General features: G+C 40.8%; 1 protein-coding gene across 1 annotated transcript in view; it reads right to left on the reverse strand.

Annotated features, from left to right (window-relative positions):
* Window positions 1-1,433: 1,433 nt before the first annotated feature.
* Window positions 1,434-21,116, reverse strand: part of AQP4 (aquaporin 4) — a 62,528-nt gene continuing 42,845 nt past the window's right edge. The window contains exons 3-5 of the mRNA XM_073631509.1: window positions 19,459-19,623; window positions 7,649-7,729; window positions 1,434-4,136 (exon numbers count right to left, since the gene is read on the reverse strand). Of these exons, the coding sequence (XP_073487610.1) occupies window positions 3,873-4,136; window positions 7,649-7,729; window positions 19,459-19,623 (510 nt within the window). The 3' untranslated portion in view covers window positions 1,434-3,872. The remainder of the gene's footprint in view (window positions 4,137-7,648; window positions 7,730-19,458; window positions 19,624-21,116) is intronic.

Raw genomic sequence — 21,116 nt, forward strand, 5'->3', positions numbered from 1 at the left:
CAACCGATGACTTATTGAGCTGTCAGTGGGTTTCCCCTGTTAACAGCTGAAATGTTAAAGAAGTCTGGCAATTGGAGCTGTCAAAAAAAAAAAAATGCGGCTGGGCAATGTTTATCAACCACATTGCTCAGCCGCTGAACACTAAGATAGAAAGAAACATTGGTTTCTTTTTGTATCTATTTCTTTCTTTCTTTTTGTATCTTTCTGTTTCTTCATCTACTGATCAAAGAGATGAACTTCAATCTGCAGATTAAGTCAGTTTAAAGCAACCTGTCAAGTAAAAACATTTTTTTGTGGTGTTTTTAATGAAATGTTCCTCAGTTTAACCCTTTATTGACCATTAATTTGCTCTAATCAGCCTTAATTAACTCCTTATTCTCCTCCATTTAATTATTATTTTCCTGCTGATTTTTTTATGTTCACTTCTATTTTATAAACTATTATTAATTAAAAGTTTTTTGTTTGCTTTGTTAATTAATATTTTTACACCTTTAACATATATTTACATGTTTCACATTAAAAAAATATGTAAAAAAAAAAAAAAAAAAGAAAAAAAAAAGTAGTTAGTAAATAACTTTTCATTGCTTCAGCTGACAGCTGAAGTGTAAACAAATAGTTGTGGTAGGTATTGGTAATTGGTATCAGTGAGTACTAAAAAAGTAGTACTTGTACTCATAAAAAAATGGTATCGGTGCATCTCTAGTGCTAACCCTTTCCTACTTTATCGCATACTAATATATATATTATATGATATATATTACTAATATATATATATATATATATATATATATATATATTCTGCACTAACATGACAGAGGTATGTATGCCCAAGCAGGCGACATAATGAAAATCATAAAATGGTTGAAAAAATTAACTTGGGTATCAATATAATGTTAGCATTTTGTGTAGGGAAACATATGACATACCTTCCACAAATATATGATCAGTGAAAAACATAAAATTTAATTATTACTAGTACATTCAGGATATAATGTATATAAGACCTGGGTGTGTCTTGGAGGCACAGCAGTTTTGTTATACCATATGATATGTGTGGGTTATACATTTATTTATAACTTTGCTTTGGCTGGCCCTACACAGTTTTTTCCTGTACTTGCAGAAAATGTACTTAGCATTAACCACTTGAGCTCCAGAATATTTTACCCCCTTCATGACCAGGCCATTTTTAGCTATTAGGCACTGCGCTATTTTAACTGGTAAATGCGCGGTCACGCAAAGTTGTACCCAAACTAATATTATATCATTTGTTTTCACAGAAATAGAGCTTCCTTTAGGGGACATTTGATCTCCACAGGGTTTTTAATTTTTTGTGATATAAACAAAAAAAGACTGAACATTTCTACTTTCTGCTATGAAAGATAGCCAATAAAATTAAAAAAAAAATCCAATTTCTTCATAAATTTAGACCAAAATGTATTCTGCTACATGTCTTTATTAAAAAAATAACAATAACCGTATATTGATTGGTTTGCGTGAACATTATAGCATTTACAAACTATAGTATAGATACTGGAATTTTTATTTATTTATTTTTTTATATTAGTAATGGTGGTGATCAGTGAATTATAGTGGGACTGTGACAGTGTGGCGTGCAATCTGACACTTTGTGAGAGCTAACTGGCACTGACATCTCCAGTGACACTAATACAATGATCAGTACTAATAATATACACTATCACTGTTCTAATGACACTGGCTGGGAAGGGGTTAACATCTAGGCACAGGGCTGTGAAGAAAGGGCACGGGTGGCCGTTCCTTCAGAGCGCATGGGCCAGTGATGTCACTGGTTGCATGTACAGTAATTAATTACAGTAATTATCTCCTAGCATGGAGTATGTTTAGGAGATATTTACACTACCTATAGGTAAGCCTTATTATAGGTTTACCTATAGGTAAAAACAAGAGATGGAAGTTTACTAATGTAGTCAGCTAAAGACTGGTAGGCTGTTATATATTAAATTTTTGTTCTTGGGTTTACTTTAAGTAGCAATAAAACAGTTTTAGTTTCATTGATCAGCACATAAGTAGAAATTTTCCAAGCATACTTAGATACGTTTTTCTAAAATTCTTCAGAGAATGTTTTGCAAAGCTTCATTTCACAACCCAACATATAGGCGTTGATTTACTAAGGCTCGGTTTACACTAGCCCGACTCCAATGTCACGTGACTTTCAGTGCAACTTTGGAGTCTGACTTTGATACGACTTTGATGTGACTTTTTGCACTCTTTGGCATTGAAGTAGTATCAAAGTCGGACCAAAGTGGGACCAAGGTTGGACCAAAGTGGTGCAGGAACTTTTTCTAAAGTAGGACAGACTGGTGTAGTATCAGTTAAGACAGCCCTCTTCTAAAAACATTGAATTTCACATGTCATCCGACTACGGGTCTCACAAGTTAGATCCTATGTCGCATCAGTGTAAACCGAGCTTCAAGCTGGAGAGTGCAAAATATGGTGCAGATGTGCATAGTAACCAATCACCTTCTAACTTCAGTTTGTTCAATTGAGCTTTGACAAAAAAAGACCAGGAACTTGAATAGGTTTCTATGCAGAGCTGCACCAGATTTTGCACTCTCCAGTTTTAGTAATTCAATGCCATAGTGCAGTTTTTGATTGGGTGATAGCATGATGCAGTTCTAAGTTAATGAAAAACATCTAGATAATTCCTGATTGCTCCTCACACTCCTTCCCATATTTTGCATTCTGCAAATAAATGATTTGTTCAAGCTTGTTCTATAAGGGGACTGGCACCCATCTTTTATATAAAAACATGGAGAAGAACCAGCCCTCAAATGGCTATTCCTGGGCCATTATTACTACTTAGAGCATCCACATCACAAACTGTTTTGGTATCTGATGGTCATTAGTTGTCCCACAAAAGGTAAAAAAAAAAATTACACAGGTAAGAATTATTAAGCTACTCTACATAAAGTGTTTTCTCTCAATTTCTTCTCAGTACATAAGCATGAATATTTGGCTAAAATAATTATGAACTTACGTAAACATATTTTATCTTTTGTTGTAGAGATCTTTTGACTGTCATCTCATGCATGTTTCTAGCTGCTGTTTTTAGATAACTAGAACGGGCTTCTATTTTTAGTGTGATCTGGACTCTTTTGCATCGTCTTGATAAATTGCTACAGCCATTGAACAGTTCAAACAGAGGGAAAGATACATGGTCAGAAAAAGACAGAAAGGTGCTTAAAGATTTTCTTTTCTTCCTGAAGCCATTGGCTGTTTTCGATCCTGTTTCTTTACCTCTAAACGACTTTTTTTTTAATTTATACCAGCAAGCAATCTTTTAAAAAAAAAAAAAAAAATCTTTAAAAAACACATTTTATTTTACAGAGGAAAATAATAATATTTTTGATTAAAACATATCATATTTTTAAAGCTTAATTTTGAATTTGCTCATCTGCTGCTACAATGCTTCTGGATAAATTAAATGGGGGCATGTCTTAATCAGGGCTGACAACACAACAGCCAATTATGCGCCAGAGGAAAAACCATTTGTTTGAATTTGCCAGTGGGTGTTTTAAACTAATGTGCACTGTCAATCTAGATGCTAAACGGGCAGATTTTAGGCTCAGTATTGACTTCTTGTTAAATTAAGGATCATTCTTATTTACCTTAGATCCACCAAATGGATTTTCATTGAAGATCATGTGTGTAAATATTTTTATAGTGTATTTACATTGTTGTGTATGTTGAAATTATATTTTGTAATATACCTAATTCGATTTTTGTGACTTTTTACAAAACAGCTGCTATCATAATATATCAGTTTCTTTGATTGGAAGAAATGGCGATGGTGATATGGGTGGCATTTCTTTTGTAGCAGAAGCCAGTGCTAGTCATACAGGAGATAATACTTCACCAGACGGATCTTTTCCTTTTTTCTCATCAAAGACATGTACAATGCCTGGTTTCAGCAACAGATCATCTGATTCAATCTGGCTTTTGCTTTCTTCGACTTCACTGTATTTTCCTTTGCTTTGTTGTGATGCTTTATTTAAGACTTCTTTAAGCCGACTCTTTATTTCAACATCAGGACAGAAAACATATTCATAAAGGCATCCTGCAAAAACAGCACCAACAACTGGGCCAACCCAATAGACCTAAAATATAAATAAAGCAGTTACCATTTTAGTTGGTCCTAACCTAAATTAAATAAAGTAAGAGAGTTGCACTTGCGTTTAAACACTATTAAATAAAAACATATTTGGGACCCCATACTTACTCACGCACCTTGAATACACACATACATACAGATGCACATATACATGCACACAGGGATTTTTTTCTCAGAGAATAAATGCAGGAACTCCCTCTTTCTGATTCACCCCTTGTCTCCACCCTCTACCCACCTCAAAGTACTGTCCCTTTTATTCCACCCTTTACGTCGTAGAGTGAAGATTTTTGTAGTATATGGAAACGAGTTTGGATTTTTGGGGGTGTGAATTTCAATGACCAAATGCTTCAGCCCTATTTGGGGTCATGGAGGTCCGTTTCTGGTATAAGAAAGTTGCAGTTTATCTTTTTCATTTGGCCATTTACAATGCATATATCACCTACACCAAATCCACGGAAAGCCCCAACCCCTTCCTAAAATTCCCCCCAGAAAACCTTTGCTCTGATGCTGTTAGCCGACTTCATGAGTGACACTTTCCAGATAGCATTCCACCATCTGAAGCAGGTCATAGACGCTAAAAAAGATGCTGTGTATGCAGCAACAGAGGAGTTTGAAGAGATATCAGCTACCATTGTCCCCAGTGTTCCTCCCAACCTGGGCTAGAGAATGCTTTCGATGTCATCATATATCCCTAAAATATTAGCCCATATTTTTAACTATTTCCCCATTTTCCTCATCTGTGCTGACCATTTTCCATGCTTCCTTAAATAACCATGGCACTGCCTTCAAGGTGAACTGACCCTGGCCTGTTTTTTGACTATGCTTTTGCCTACCGCATGGACTGATCTGCTGCCCTGCTACTTTAGTACACAGGGGTCACACATATGTGAGGGGCTCCAGAATTGTTTTTCCGGATGGAGAAATCAATTTTTTTTGTTTTCTCTGAGTCTTGTCATTTACAGATTAGGGTCTGGAGTCCGAAGGCTTCAAAGAGATTTGGGTGGGAAAAGCCTCTACACCTGTGCCCAGGTCTTACCTAACTGATGCCCTCAGCCTGCTGTTCAGCCTGCTGCTGACCAACTGACCACACCTCTGTCTGCTACCTGTACTATGGAAATATTTAGTGCAGCAAGAGGCAGTATGTTTATGAAGGGACCAATATTGTGGCTGTGCTGACCATGTCTCTGCCTGGACAATTCCTTTGGACAAATGCTTTGGCTGTGCTACAATATCCCTGTACTGACTATACACAATAATCCTGCCAGCTGCCTGGATAATTACTTTTGTTGTCGTTAAGCACGTCCCTGCCTGCTGCCTGGACCAATGATCTCCTTTGTGGAAAACTGCACTAATAAAACCACAGGTAATATTTTTTTTTTACCCTTAGAATTTATTGTGGAGTGTAATTCTTGGTATGTACATGCTATATGTTAGAATATGAAGGGCCTTCAAAAGTGTGATAGGTCATCATGACATGATGTCATTTATGCCTGAAGGTGCTACTTGAATATTGGGCCCCTGTATGTGGCCAGGCTGTGTAAAAGTCTCACACATGTGGTATCACCATACTCAGGAGGAGTAGCAGAATGTATTCTGGGGTGAAATTTTTGCTATGTACATGCTATGTGTTAGAAATATTGTGTAAATGGACAACTTTGTGTGAAAAAAATGCGTTTTCATTTTCTTTCCACATTTTCCAAAAACTTGTGGAAAAAAATACATGTTCAAAAGACTCATTATGCCTCGTAGAATATACATTGGGGTATTTTCTTTCCAAAATGGGGTAATTTTGTGGGAGTTTCCATTGTCCTGGGGCTCCAGGGCCTTCACAAGTGTGATAGGTCGTCATGACATTAGATGTGTAATTTATTAATTTATGCTCCTAGAATGCCTAAAGGTGCTACTTGAATATTGGGCCTCTGTATGTGGCCAGGCTGTGTAAAAGTCTCACACATGTGGTATCACCATATTCAGGAGGAGTGGGAGAATGTATTTTGGGGTGCAATTTATGCTATGTACATGCTATGTGCTAGAAATATTGTGTAAATTGACAACTTTGCATAACGAAAATGGGTTTTCATTTTTTTCCCACATTTTCCAAAAACTTGCGGAAAAAATGCCATGTTCAAAAGACTCATTATGCCTTGTAGAATATACGTTGGGGTGTTTGCTTTCCAAAAATGGGTCATTTTGTGGGCATTTCCATTGTCCTGGTGCTCCAGGGCCTTCAAAAGGGGGAGAAGTCATCATAACATTAGATGTGTTATATCTCTAGAACACCTGATGGTTCTACCTGCATGTTGGACCTCTGTATGTGGTGAGGCTGTGAAAAAGTCTCACACATGTGGTATCGCCATACTGAGATCAGTACATCAGTACATCAGTACATCAGTACATCAGGTGTGATCAATTTTCAGTGATTGGCACCATAGCTTGTAGACTCTATAACTTTCACAACGACCATATAATATACACTAACTTTACTAATTTGCTAAATTTTATAACAGAAACAAAGAAAATTTGTTTTCCTGACAGACTCCATGGCAGACTACGTGTGGGTTAACCCCGTTTCCTCTCCAATGCTATTGGACCCCATTCCCATAAGTTTGAGCTCTCCGCTAGGGACTACATTCCTTTTTTGTCCTCCTCCATGGAGCTATATCACGTATACTCACGTTTGGCGTCCAGTCGGGATGGTTTCGGAAACTGGCATACCAACTATGTGGTGCAAGCCCAGGGCCCAGCCCAGGGCCCAGCCATGGGCGGGCAAGTGGCTTTTTAGGAACAGGATACCCCAGTGGTGGAGGGAAGCTGCCTTTTGTATGCCAAAGGATGGATGTCCGGCAAGAGATATGTTTGTGGATCATCACGGCTGGCAAGGTCTGCTTTTTTTCTTCTCTCGATCTCCATGGCGGATTTTATGTTCTATATGTTGCGTCTGTCTCTTCCTCAGTGAAGCCCTTTCATTTTGTTTATTGAGTCGACAGTCCCTAAGCGGTGAGCTCAAACTTATGGGAATGGGGTCCTATAGCACTGAAGAGGAGGCGCGGTTAACCCACACGTAATCTGTCATGGAGTCCATCAGGAAAGGAAAATTACGGTATTTGATAATACATTTTCCATTTTTTTAACAACATTTTTGGTCTTTTTTAATTTATAGCACAAAAAATAAAAAACCCAGCAGTGATTAAATACCACCAAAAGAAAGCTTTTTTTGTGTGGAAAAAAAGGACACAAATTTCATATGGGTACAGTGTTGCATGAGTGCGCAATTTTCATTCAAAGTGTGAGAGCACTGAAAGCTGAAAATTGGCCTGGGCAGGAAGAGGGTAAAAGTGTCCAGTAGGCAAGTGGTTAATGTTAAAAAAAAAGAGTGCAATACAAACCCCTCAATATAGCCCAAATAAGGATTTCTAGTAGCAATATATAATGTCTACATCTATATTGTATTAGACTTTTAATAATTTTATTGTAAATAGTGTATTTAGTTTGCCTTACCCAGTGGTGTTCCCATTTGTTCATAATTACAGCTGGACCAAATGATCTAGCTGGATTCATGCTGGCTCCTGTGTAGTTGATCTATTGAAGGATTAAACATAAAAAAAAGGAAGTAGCTAACTATGGAAATTTCAACTGTATCAGCTTTGTTCCATGTTGATAACCTTTTGACATTCTTGTCCATACCATTACCATACCATAGCAGGTGATTAGCTTGAAGTATAGAAAGGTCTTGCGAGCCACAAATGGGTTAATGCCTCTAGAGTGAATTTCCTAATGAAGACAAGCTGCAAACACTAACCACGTTTCATATCCGTGTAAGTGACAAAATTAATCTAAAAACTGTGCCTGCGCTAAACCAAGGATCAGTAATAAAAAAAATTGTGCAAAAAGCAAATATAAACATTAAAAATGCAAATAATAAATATGACAATCACATGTGCTATCAATCGGTGATAGATAATCAAAGTGCAACATGCATAAAATATAAAATCCAAGTGCTCATAAAAGTATCAAAAGGTGTGTTCACTTCTCCAATAAAGTGATACGCAAAGTTCATAAAGTTCATAAATAACAAATGCAAGATTCATAAATGACAAAACTCAAAGTGCATAGATATAATGTCCATCATCAGTGATATCCATCGTGCTCATCCAAAACCATGTGTACAGGGATATAAAGCATGCTTCAGTGCTCTCCAGTGACCCCCAACAGCATATGCGCTCACCTCTGAGCGTGTGACACAGTAGCTAAACTATGTCTAAACACGCATGGGAGCCACTCCTCAGCTCTAAAAGGTATGCAGACGCTGATCTCCAACATCACCGGGGCTCAACAGAAGGACGCCCAGCGAGGTCTGAAAATGGAACAAGCCCAGCAGGGCTGATGTGCAGCAGAGAGGTCCTTAGGTTCTGAGTGATGTGGCTGCAGAAGAAAACATGAGTTGGAGCATCCCCTGGAAGGTGGTGGAAACGGTTTCCACCACCTTCCAGGGGATGCTCCAACTCATGTTTTCTTCTGCAGCCACATCACTCAGAACCTAAGGACCTCTCTGCTGCACATCAGCCCTGCTGGGCTTGTTCCATTTTCAGACCTCGCTGGGCGTCCTTCTGTTGAGCCCCGGTGATGTTGGAGATCAGCGTCTGCATACCTTTTAGAGCTGAGGAGTGGCTCCCATGCGTGTTTAGACATAGTTTAGCTACTGTGTCACACGCTCAGAGGTGAGCGCATATGCTGTTGGGGGTCACTGGAGAGCACTGAAGCATGCTTTATATCCCTGTACACATGGTTTTGGATGAGCACGATGGATATCACTGATGATGGACATTATATCTATGCACTTTGAGTTTTGTCATTTATGAATCTTGCATTTGTTATTTATGAAGTTTATGAACTTTGCGTATCACTTTATTGGAGAAGTGAACACACCTTTTGATACTTTTATGAGCACTTGGATTTTATATTTTATGCATGTTGCACTTTGATTATCTATCACCGATTGATAGCACATATGATTGTCATATTTAATATTTGCATTTTTATTGTTTATATTTGCTTTTTGCCCATTTTTTTTTATTACTGATCCTTGGTTTAGCGCAGGCACAGTTTTTAGATTAATAAAGGTGATTAGCTTGAGACAGTACTACTCCAACATACTTGATCATCATCAGCACGGACATTACATCATCATCATCATCATCATAAATTCATATGATCAAACCTTATTCACTATTAATATTATCATGATCATCCTTAGAATTTTCTACCCATTTAGCCACAGTAGGACAGTGATGGATGTTGTACAGTGCCTTGCAAAAGTATTCACCCCCCCCCCCCTTGGCATTTTTCATGTTTTGTTGCCTCATAACCCGAAATTAACATGGATTGTTTGAGGATTTGCATCATTTAATTTACAGAACATGTCCACAACTTTGAAGATTTTTTTTATTATTGTGAAGCAAACAACAAATAGGACACAATAACAGAAAAACATTGCAGCACACGAGGTGACCTCATAAATGTTTTATGGAACTGCCCTAAACTCCCCTTTACTGGAGGAAAGTCTTTGACATCATCTCAGACATTGCTCAACAACAGGTACTACCGAACCCGGCCTTGGCAATCCTATCTCTAGGGATAGACTGATTTTCCCCCACCTTGCAACGCGCAATCGTTCACTTACTTCTAGCAGCGAGATTAACAATTACCAGAAAATGGAAAAACAATATTCCTCCCACAATAGCTGAAGTAGACCTAACTCACCCACATTACACATATGAGCGGATGATGGTGTCTTCCTTAGGACGTCTTCACATCTCCCGTAACCACTGGTTGCCTTGGATCTCCTGGTACACAAACACTGATTTGATACCTTCTCCTTAAGTGTATATAACCAACTCATAATTCACGATGGGGTGGCTGCGCTCCTTCTCGGATACAGATTGCTCCCAAAGGGGTGTCCAAGGGGAGCAGGGCCAACTCAGCTACTACTGGCCAGCTCTTCCATCTTCCGAGATGGAAGGTGGAAACATACTCAAAACAAGTAATTTACAGACTGGACATATACGTTAGATGCAATGTTTCCCTGCACTGTTGGGAATATACCACCTATATCGTGTCTTGTTTATGTCACTGTGTAACTGATATACAACAGATACAGTGGTGACGGAAAGTATTCAGACCCCCTTAAATTTTTCACTCTTTGTTATATTGCAGCCATTTGCTAAAATCATTGAGAATTGTTGACATTTTTGCAGATTTAATAAAAAAGAAAAAACTGAAATATCACATGGTCCTAAGTATTCAGACCCTTTGCTCAGTATTTAGTAGAAGCACCCTTTTGAACTAATACAGCCATGAGTCTTTTTGGGAAAGATACAACAAGTTTTTCACACCTGGATTTGGGGATCCTCTGCCATTCCTCTTTGCAGATCCTCTCCAGTTCTGTCAGGTTGGATGGTAAACGTTGGTGGACAACCATTTTTAGGTCTCTCCAGAGATGCTCAATTGGGTTTAAGTCAGGGCTCTGGCTGGGCCATTCAAGAACAGTCACGGAGTTGTTGTGAAGCCACTCCTTCCTTATTTTAGCTGTGTGCTTAGGGTCATTGTCTTGTTGGAAGGAAAACTTTTGGCCCAGTCTGAGGTCCTGAGCACTCTGGAAAAGGTTTTTGTTCACGATATCCCTGTACTTGGCCACATTCATCTTTCCCTCGATTGCAACAAGTCGACCTGTCCATGCAGCTGAAAAACACCCCCACAGCATGATGCTGCCACCACCATGCTTCACTGTTGGGACTGTATTGGACAGGTGATGAGCAGTGCCTGGTTTTCTCCACACATGCCGCTTAGACTTAAGGCCAAAAAGTTCTATCTTGGTCTCATCAGACCAGAGAATCTTATTTCTCACCATCTTGGAGTCCTTCAGGTGTTTTTTTAGCAAACTTCATGCGGGCTTTCATGCGTTTTGCACTGAGAAGAGGCTTCCGTCGGGCCACTCTGCCATAAAGCCCCAACTGGTGGAGTGCTGCAGTGATGGTTGACTTTCTACAATTTCTCCCATCTCCCGACGGCATCTCTGGAGCTCAGCCACATTGATCTTTGGGTTCTTCTTTACCTCTCTCATCAAAGCTCTTCTCCCCCGATAGCTCAGTTTGGCCAGACGGCCAGCTCTAGGAAGGGTTCTGGTCCTCTCAAATGTCTTCCATTTAAGGATTATGGAGGCCACTGTGCTCTTAGGAACCTTAAGTGCAGCAGAAATTTTTTTTGTAACCTTGGCCAGATCTGTGCCTTGCCACAATTCTGTCTCTGAGCTCTTCAGGCAGTTCCTTTGACCTCATGATTCTCATTTGCTCTGACATGCACTGTGAGTTGTAAGGTCTTATATAGACAGGTGTGTGGCTTTCCTAATCAAGTCCAATCAGTATAATCAAAGACAGCTGGACTCAGATGAAGGTGTAGAACCATCTCAAGGATGATCAGAAGAAATGGACAGCACCTGAGTTAAATATATGAATGTCACAGCAAAGGGTCTGAATACTTAGTACCATGTGATATTTCAGTTTTTCTTTTTTAATAAATCTGCAAAAATGTCAACAATTCTGTGTTTTTCTGTCAATATGGGGTGCTGTGTGTACATTAATGAGGCAAAAAAAATGAACTTAAATGATTTTAACAAATGGCTGCAATATAACAAAGAGTGAAAAAATTAAGGGGGTCTGAATACTTTCCATCCCCACTGTATGTTTATCTTATGTCTGCCTTTTTATTTGGTTGTTATTTACTGAAATACCAATAAAAATCTATTGGAAAAAAAAATAACAGAAAAAATCAATGTGCTTAACTATTCACCCCCCTAAAGTCAATACTTTGTAGAGCCACCTTTTGCAGCTATCACAGCTCCAAGTCCCTTTGGATAAGTCTCTATGAGCTTGCCACATCTTACCACTGGGATTTCTGCCCATTCCTTCTTGCAAAACTGCTCCAGCTCCTTCAAGTTGGATGGTTTGAGCTGGTGAACAGCAATCTTTAAGTCTGACCACAGATTTTCTATTGGATTGAGGTCTGGGCTTTGACTAGGCCATTCCAACACATACATGTTTCACCTTAAACCACTCAAGTGTTGCTTTAGCAGTGTGTTTGGGGTTATTGTCCTGCTGGCAGGTGAACCTCTGTCCTAGCCTCAAATCACTCAAAGAGTGGTACAGGTTTTGCTCAAGAATATCCTTGTATTTAGTACCATCCATCTTTCCCTCAACTCAGACCAGTTTCCCAGTTGCGACTGCTGAAAAACATCCCCACAGCATGATGCTGCCATCACCATGTTTCACTGTGGGAGTGGTGTTCTTTGGGTGATATGATGTGTTGGGTTTGCGCCAAACATAGCGTTTTCTTTGATGACCAAAAAGTTAAATTTTAGTCTCATCAGACCAAAGCACCTTCCTCCATACTTTTTGGGAGTCTCCCACATGCCTTTTCGCAAACTCAAAACGTGCCATTTTGTTTTTTGCTGAAAGTAATGGCTTTCTTCTGGCCACTCTGCCATAAAGCCCAACTCTATGGAGAGGGCTTATTGTCGTCCTATGTACAGATACTCCAGTCTCTGCTGTGGAACTCTGCAGCTCCTCCAGGGTTACCTCAGTTCTCCGTGCTGTCTCTCTGATTAATGCCCTCCTTGCCTGGTCCATGAGTTTTGGTTTGCGGCCGTCTCTTGGCAGGTTTGCTGTTGTGCCATGTTCTTTCCATTTAGTTATGATAGATTTGATGGTGCTCCTAGGGATCATCAAAGATTTGGATATTTTTTTATAACCTAACCCTGACTTGTAATTCTCAACAACATTGCCCCTTACTTGTTTGGAGAGTAGGGATGAGCTTCGAGTTCGAGTCAAACTCACGTTCGACTCGAACATTGGCTGTTCGCAAGTTCGCCGAACAGCGAACAATTTGGGGTGTTCGCGGCAAATTCGAATGCCGCGGAACACCCTTTAAAAGTCTATGGGAGAAATCAAAAGTGCTAATTTTAAAGGCTAATATGCAAGTTATTGTCATAAAAAGTGTTTGGGGACCCGAGTCCTGCCCCAGGGGACATGGATCAATGCAAAAAAAAGTTTTAAAAACGGCCGTTTTTTCAGGAGCAGTGATTTTAATAATGCTTAAAGTCAAACAATAAAAGTGTAATATCCCTTTAAATTTCGTACCTAGGGGTGTCTATAGTATACCTGTAAAGGGGCGCATGTTTCCTGTGTTTAGAACAGTCTGACAGCAAAATGACATTTTGAAGGAAAAAAAAATCCATACCAGACCCTTATCCGAGCACGCAACCTGGCAGGCCGCAGGAAAAGAGGGGGGGACGAGAGTGCGGCCCCCCCCTCCTGAACCGTACCAGGCCACATGCCCTCAACATTGGGAGGGTGCTTTGGGGTAGCCCCCCAAAACACCTTGTCCCCATGTTGATGAGGACAAGGGCCTCATCCCCACAACCCTGGCTGGTGGTTGTGGGGGCCTGCGGGCGGGGGGCTTATCGGAATCTGGAAGCCCCCTTTAACAAGGGGACCCCCAGATCCCGGCCCCCCCCGTGTGAAATGGTAAGGGGGTACAAAAGTACCCCTACCATTTCACTAAAAAACTGTCAAAAATGTTAAAAATGACAAGAGACAGTTTTTGACAATTCCTTTATTTAAATACTTCTTCTTTCTTCTATCTTCCTTCATCTTCTGGTTCTTCTGGTTCTTCTGGCTCTTCTGGTTCTTCCTCCGGCGTTCTCGTCCAGCATCTCCTCCGCGGCGTCTTCTATCTTCTTCTCCTCGGGCCGCTCCGCACCCATGGCATGGGGGGAGGCTCCCGCTCTTCTCTTCTTCTTCATCTTCTTCTCTTCTTCTTTTCTTCTCTTCTTCATTTTCTTCTCCGGGCCGCTCCTCACACATGCTAGCATGGCGGGAGGCTCCCGCTGTGTGACGGCGGTCCTCGTCTGACAGTTCTTAAATAACGGGGGACGGGGCCACCCGGTGACCCCGCCCCCCTCTGACGCACGGTGACTTGACGGGACTTCCCTGTGACGTCATGGGGAATGCCACAGGGAAGTCCCGTCATGTCCCGTGCGTCAGAGGGGGCGGGGTCGCCGGGTGGCCCCGCCCCCCGTTATTTAAGAACTGTCAGACGAGGAGCGCCGTCACACAGCGGGAGCCTCCCTCCATGCCAGCATGGATGCGGAGCGGCCCGGAGAAGAAAATAAAGAAGAGAAGAAGAGAAGAAGATGAAGAAGAAGAGAAGAGCGGGAGCCTCCCCCCATGCCATGGGTGCGGAGCGGCCCGAGGAGAAGAAGATAGAAGACGCCGCGGAGGAGATGCTGGACGAGAACGCCGGAGGAAGAACCAGAAGAGCCAGAAGAACCAGAAGAACCAGAAGATGAAGGAAGATAGAAGAAAGAAGAAGTATTTAAATAAAGGAATTGTCAAAAACTGTCTCTTGTCATTTTTAACATTTTTGACAGTTTTTTAGTGAAATGGTAGGGGTACTTTTGTACCCTCTTACCATTTCACACGGGGGGGGGCCGGGATCTGGGGGTCCCCTTGTTAAAGGGGGCTTCCAGATTCCGATAAGCCCCCCGCCCGCAGACCCCCACAACCACCGGCCAGGGTTGTGGGGATGAGGCCCTTGTCCTCATCAATATGGGGACAAGGTGTTTTGGGGGGCTACCCCAAAGCACCCTCCCAATGTTGAGGGCATGTGGCCTGGTACGGTTCAGGAGGGGGGGGGCGCACTCTCGTCCCCCCCTCTTTTCCTGCGGCCTGCCAGGTTGCGTGCTCCGATAAGGGTCTGGTATGGATTTTTGGGGGGACCCCACGCCGTTTTTTTTTTTTTTTTTTTGGCGCGGGGTTCCCCTTAAAATCCATACCAGACCTGAAGGGCCTGGTATGGAATTTAGGGGGACTCCCACGTCATTTTTTTTTTTTTAATTTTGGTTCGGGGTTCCCCTTTGGGGAATTCCCATGCCGTTTTTATCAATGAACTTCTATGTGTATTGTCGGCAATGCAATAGCCGCGGGTAGTTTTAAATGAGTTTTTTCCTTCAAAATGTCATTTTGCTGTCAGACTGTTCTAAACACAGGAAACATGCGCCCCTTTACAGGCATACTATAGACACCCCCCAGGTACGAAATTTAAAGGGATATTACACTTTTATTGTTTGACTTTAAGCATTATTAAAATCACTGCTCCTGAAAAAACGGCCGTTTTTAAAACTTTTTTTTGCATTGATCCATGTCCCCTGGGGCAGGACCCAGGTCCCCAAACACTTTTTATGACAATAACTTGCATATTAGCCTTTAAAATTAGCACTTTTGATTATTCATGTTCGTGTCCCATAGACTTTAACGGTGTTCGCATGTTCGAACGAACTTTTTTCCTGTTCGCATGTTCTGGTGCGAACCGAACAGGGGGGTGTTTGGCTCATCCCTATTGGAGAGTTCCTTGGTCTTCATGGCAGTGTTTGGTAAATGGTGCCTCTTGCTTAGGTGTTGCAGCCTCTGGGGCCTTTCAAAAAGGTGTGTATATGTAATAAAAGATCATGTGACACTTAGATTGCACGCAGGTGGACATCATTTCACTTCACCAACTTCACTTCACATCATTTTTACTTCACCAACATAGACTATTGTGTTCTGATCCATCACATATAATTCAGATTAAAAAAACACTGAACTAAAGGCTGTAATGTAACAAAATATGTAAAAAGCCAAGGGGGGAATAGTTTTGCAAGGCACTGTATCTATCATTATTAAAGCAACCCTTTCTTTTGCCAATACTCAGAGAAACCACTTTCAAATACGAGCTATTTAGCTTAAAATCAACTCATTAGTACTTAATAATTGAAGCAGACTCTCCTAGAGTCTATCTACATGCACTCAGTTTTTCCCCCAAGATGGTATGCCATCTTTTCACTCATACAGCATAGAGAAGGTGGGGTGAAGGTTGGCAATTACAGATATATTACAGATACAGTAGATCCAGTTTGAAAACTTTATTGCTGCACTGGGAATACAGTACATTGATCATAAATTTGAGGTGGTGTGAAAATCCGGGGCTTCTTTTTATTCCCAATACAAATCTATGCAAAACAGCGCTTGGGATATTCTCTAATTCTTCCCAAAAATTAAAAAACACATTTTATTAGCAGCTGGAATCACTTTTACCCCAAAATGATCTCAAATCCACATTTTATATTTCCTGGGCTAAGAATTCTAGTGTGCAAACTCAATATATCAGTTGTCCATGAGCAAATATCCCTCCTTCAATAATCTTCTATGTGATACTTCCACACAAATTTATCAAATACTCACCAGAAATATAGACCCTTATACACTATTGTCAAATCAAGCGTGTGTAAATAACCATCAGGTGTCGCTCACTCTTCCACCATTCCACTCCTCGAAGAAGCCCTATTGAGAAAGTCCAATCAACTATATACGTTCACGAAGTGATGTCATCAAGCCGGAACTTGAAAAACGTCATCGAGACCGGAAGTTACAGTGTGGCAATCTTTGATAGTACTAGATGTGTGTGGTGAACACCTTTATATATGTAAGCATATATATCAATAAAAAATATTACACTATCTAAGTTCCTTTCTTGAGAGGTCAACTAGCAGCTCTGAGGAGATACTGGGGAAGATCAAGGAGGAATTTTTTCATGCTGCATTAGACCCAGTGAGGTCATCGATCTCGGATGAGACTGCAGTATATGTGGGTGACACCTAGTGGTGGGTAGAGGAATAGAAGCACAATGTGATGATTGATGCTTGACCACTTTATGTTTATGAGAGCACAACCCCAAGGGTTTTTTGGGAAGATATCTAGTTTTGATATTACTGCACTATGATGGTTTTATTTGTTTTTGTACCTCTATTTGGGAAATTGGATGAGAAGAATTACAAGGAGTGGAATGGTGGAAGAGTGAGCAACACTGAATGGTTATTTACACATTAATACGTAAGGGTCTATATTTCTGGTGAGCATGTGAAAAAAGTGTGTGAAAGTATCGCATAGAAGATTATTGGAAGAGGGATTTTTGTTACCGGACAATTGATATAATGATTTTGCATGCTAGACAGGGCCGCTGATAAGGCAGTACTGGTCCTGTTGTACTGGGCCCAGACCTCATCAGCTAAACAGGGGGGCCCAGAACAACTTTATTGTTCATTTCTTCCTAAATGAATAAATGGATTTTACTAGACCACACCCCTGCTCCTACTTGTTTACCGGGGCTTAAATTACATTTCCCGGGACCCCATCAGTTCACAGATTTAACAGAGGGGCCCAAGAAGTGGGAATTCTCAGGGATTAGGGGGGTAAAGTCAGTGTATAAGCAGGGCTGGGGGGGGCCCTGTCAGAAAGGCTGTACAGGGCCCCATGATTTCTAACAGCAGCCATGACAAATTCTTAGTGCTGGGAATATAAAAATGTTACATTTTATTCCCAGCCTGACACTGGAAGAGACTTTATGAATGCACAAGGGAGGTCATTATATTATATATAATTTCAATACATTTAAAGTCCAAGCACTCAGTCACATCCATTTGTTTTTTTGTGGTGCAATAATGCCCATTATGTTGCACAATATTGTGCATTGCATTAAGGTAGCCTATATATTTGAATGATCTGCCAGCACACCACAATGGACCAGAAATTGGAAATTACAGACCAATTTTTCCAATGTAGCGCATCACAACACATGCTAATTTGTTATCTTGGGTTGTGGTACATAGAAATACAAGTACTTTAGGCCCGGTTCACACTGGTGTGATATACGCTCTGACTTTGAGAGCACATGTCCCATGGCGTGTATAAATCAATGATTCCTTGTGATAGCCATGGGCACGATTTCAGGCCATTGATTTGAATGTAAGTCACATCCAAGTTGGATCATCGTCTTAACTGATCCAATATGTGGCATGCGACTTGATGCTCTGCTCTGATGATCTTGAATGGGAACCCCATGCCAAAATTAAAAAAAAAATGGCGTGGGGCCCCCCAAAATCCATACCAGACCCTTATCCGAGCATGCAGCCTGGCAGGTCAGGAAAGGGGGGGTAGCGATCAAGTGCTGGTTCTTTTCCCGGTGCTAGCTCCCGTAGTTGTGCCAGCTCCATTCTCTCTCGGGTCTTATATAGACATGGGGCATGGGCATCCTGTGACAGCATCTGGAGATGCCGTTCGCTTATGACATCACCGACCGGGCCGTGTATATATAAAAACCAGCAGAGAATGGAGCTGGCACAACTGCAGGATCTAGCATTGGGAGAAGAACCAGCAGAAGAACCGGAGAAAGAAGACAACAGAACAGAGGGAGAAGAACCGGTAGAATAAGACATCAGCAGCGGAGGGAGAACAACAGGAGGAAGAAGACATCGGCAGCGGAGGGAGAAGAACCTGAGGGAGAAGATATCATCAGGGAAAGAAGACACGTTGGCGCTACGACATTCTTAATTTCTAATAAAGGACTTTGTCAAAAACCTGTGTACTGTTTTTATTTATTTTTGACACTTTTTTTGGGTGAATGGGTAGGGGTACAATGTACACCATACTCACTCACATCAGGGGGTGGGATCTGGGGGCCCCCTTGTTAAAGAGGTGTTCCAGGATCTGGTAAGCCCCCTGCCAGCAGACCCCCCAACCACCACCCAGGGGCCCTTGTCCCCATCAACATAGGGCCAAGGTGTTTTGGAGTAGGGGGGCACAGAACCCTCCCTGCTCCAAAGCGCCCACCCCCAACATGTTGAGGGCATGGGGCCTGGTATTGTCAAGGAGGCGGTGGGGAACTTGCTTGTCCCCCCCTTTTCCTGACCTGCCGGGCTGCATGCTCGGATAAGGGTCTGGTATGGATTTTGGGGGACCCCACACCATTCTTTTTTAAATTTTGGCATGGGGTTCCCCTTAAAATCCATACCAGATCTGAAAGGTCTGGTATGGTCTTAAGGGAGGACCCCATGCCAAAATAAAAAATAAACTGTGTGGGGCTCAAAGAGCCTGGTATGTTTGGATCCTGTCCATTGAAGTTGCATGGAAGACGGACATGCAGTGGTAGGGCAAAGTCGGATCGGAAGTCATCTGACTTCTATGTCAGAGCAGTGAGAACCCGGCCTTAGTGCATTGTGGTGCACTATATCACATATCCATGTGCTGTGGTAACACACCTGTTTTCACAATAAATAGGTGTGAATGGGCCCTAAAACATATTTCCTATAATGTTTAACCCACAATAGTGTCAGCTCATTAAAGAAGTTCTCATAATATATCTACAATGGTTGTTATACTTACAGCAAACAGATGACCTATTGCCACAGAAAATCCAATTGCTAGTGCTACTGATCCAGTGATATCATTGCGCTTTGAATCACAACTTGCACAAATGGTAAAAAGCAACTGGAAAGTAATTATCAATTCAACCAGGAGCCCGTGACCAGGAGAAAGCTTTGCATTCACCTATGAATGTATTAAATACAAAAATTACTAAAGCAAGAGGGCCTATATTTAAATGAAACAGTATAAAATGTAAAATATAATGTTTTTCCTTTTATTATTTTTAGTTATCATTTTATTCTTACCTAATGTTAATATACTGTATATAATATAAATGGTATCAAGCCAAGAGACACTTTTATGCTATAACAACCAGCACGATTCTGTCCTTGATCTGGTCCTCCAAAGGGTGTCAACAGAGCTCCATATAATAAATATTGCATAAGAGTGGTAAAGGGAGACCTCAAAAAGGAATTGTGGGAGTCAATAATAGTCAACATAGACAACAATTTGCCTCCTTCTAATCGAAAGCATTAGCCCTCATGCTGTCTACTTCCGATCTAAGTTTAAAATGAAACTCTATTGCACATTTTAGCTGGGAGAGTAGATTGAGTGACCCTAGAATATCCGTCAACTCATCCCTGTTAATTGGAAAATGGTAGCAACAGTTAATTGGCATTATGGCAGTGCTCAAAATAAAGAAATATATATAAATAACCAAATTAAAGTTCTATTACATAAAACATAAAAGGATTAAGGGTTCAATAAAATGATTGACAGAGAATATTGAAAAATATTTTTACTGGTCGCTGATGTCCATATAACAGAGGTGGTCAGCAGTAGATGTTATATCCCAACATGTTTTGCCAACATTGGCTACTTCAGGGAATTATTTAGAGACCACAATTATCCATACAGCTCTAGTAACAATAGAGATAATGATAGTAATCAATCATAAATGATTTCTCATCATGTACAAAAATGTATATATAAAGAAAAGAAAGCTAGACACGAAAAAGACATTTGTCATGGTTTTTGAGAGGTCCTTTATGTTGATGTTTTATGTAATAAAACCTTAAATTTTATTATTCATGTATATGTCTTTATTTTGAGCACCGCCATAATCCCAATTTCCTGTTGCTACCATTTTGCACATTTTACTTTATTGCACACTCCTTACAGGGTCCTTTCTTGAAACTCTAAAGTGAGAGAGTGGGAAGGTTTTACTTCATTATTAAAACCTGAGCAATACCTGTTGTAATCAAAAAGAGAGCACCATCTGCATTCCTTTAACTGTTAAAATCCTATTGCACAAGTTGCCACTAATTTGGCTTCCAGCTGTGTGCAGGCTTCTAGGAAAAGCAGTGAGCCAGTCACAAAATCAATATGTCATTTCTGTAGGAATTCTCTGTGCAAATCTTGTGCGGAATGCCCCTTGTTTGCCATAAAGTGAGGAAACAGCATTTCAGTTTTTGCCAGTATGCGAACATCATTTAGTTGGCAAAGTAGACCTTTCCTTTAGTTACAGATAATAACACGCTTTTAAAAGGATTCGCTGTACAAGTGCTCTATCTCCAGGCGGCACATCACTGATTGGTTATTAGATTATTAGGAAGGACTGCATGCAAATGAGTTAAATAATTAAGGCTTAAATCTAAATTATTGGTTTTGAAAAG

This window comes from Aquarana catesbeiana, linkage group LG05 (genome assembly GCF_042186555.1).
Source record: "Aquarana catesbeiana isolate 2022-GZ linkage group LG05, ASM4218655v1, whole genome shotgun sequence".
In the NCBI taxonomy this organism is placed as follows: domain Eukaryota; kingdom Metazoa; phylum Chordata; class Amphibia; order Anura; family Ranidae; genus Aquarana; species Aquarana catesbeiana.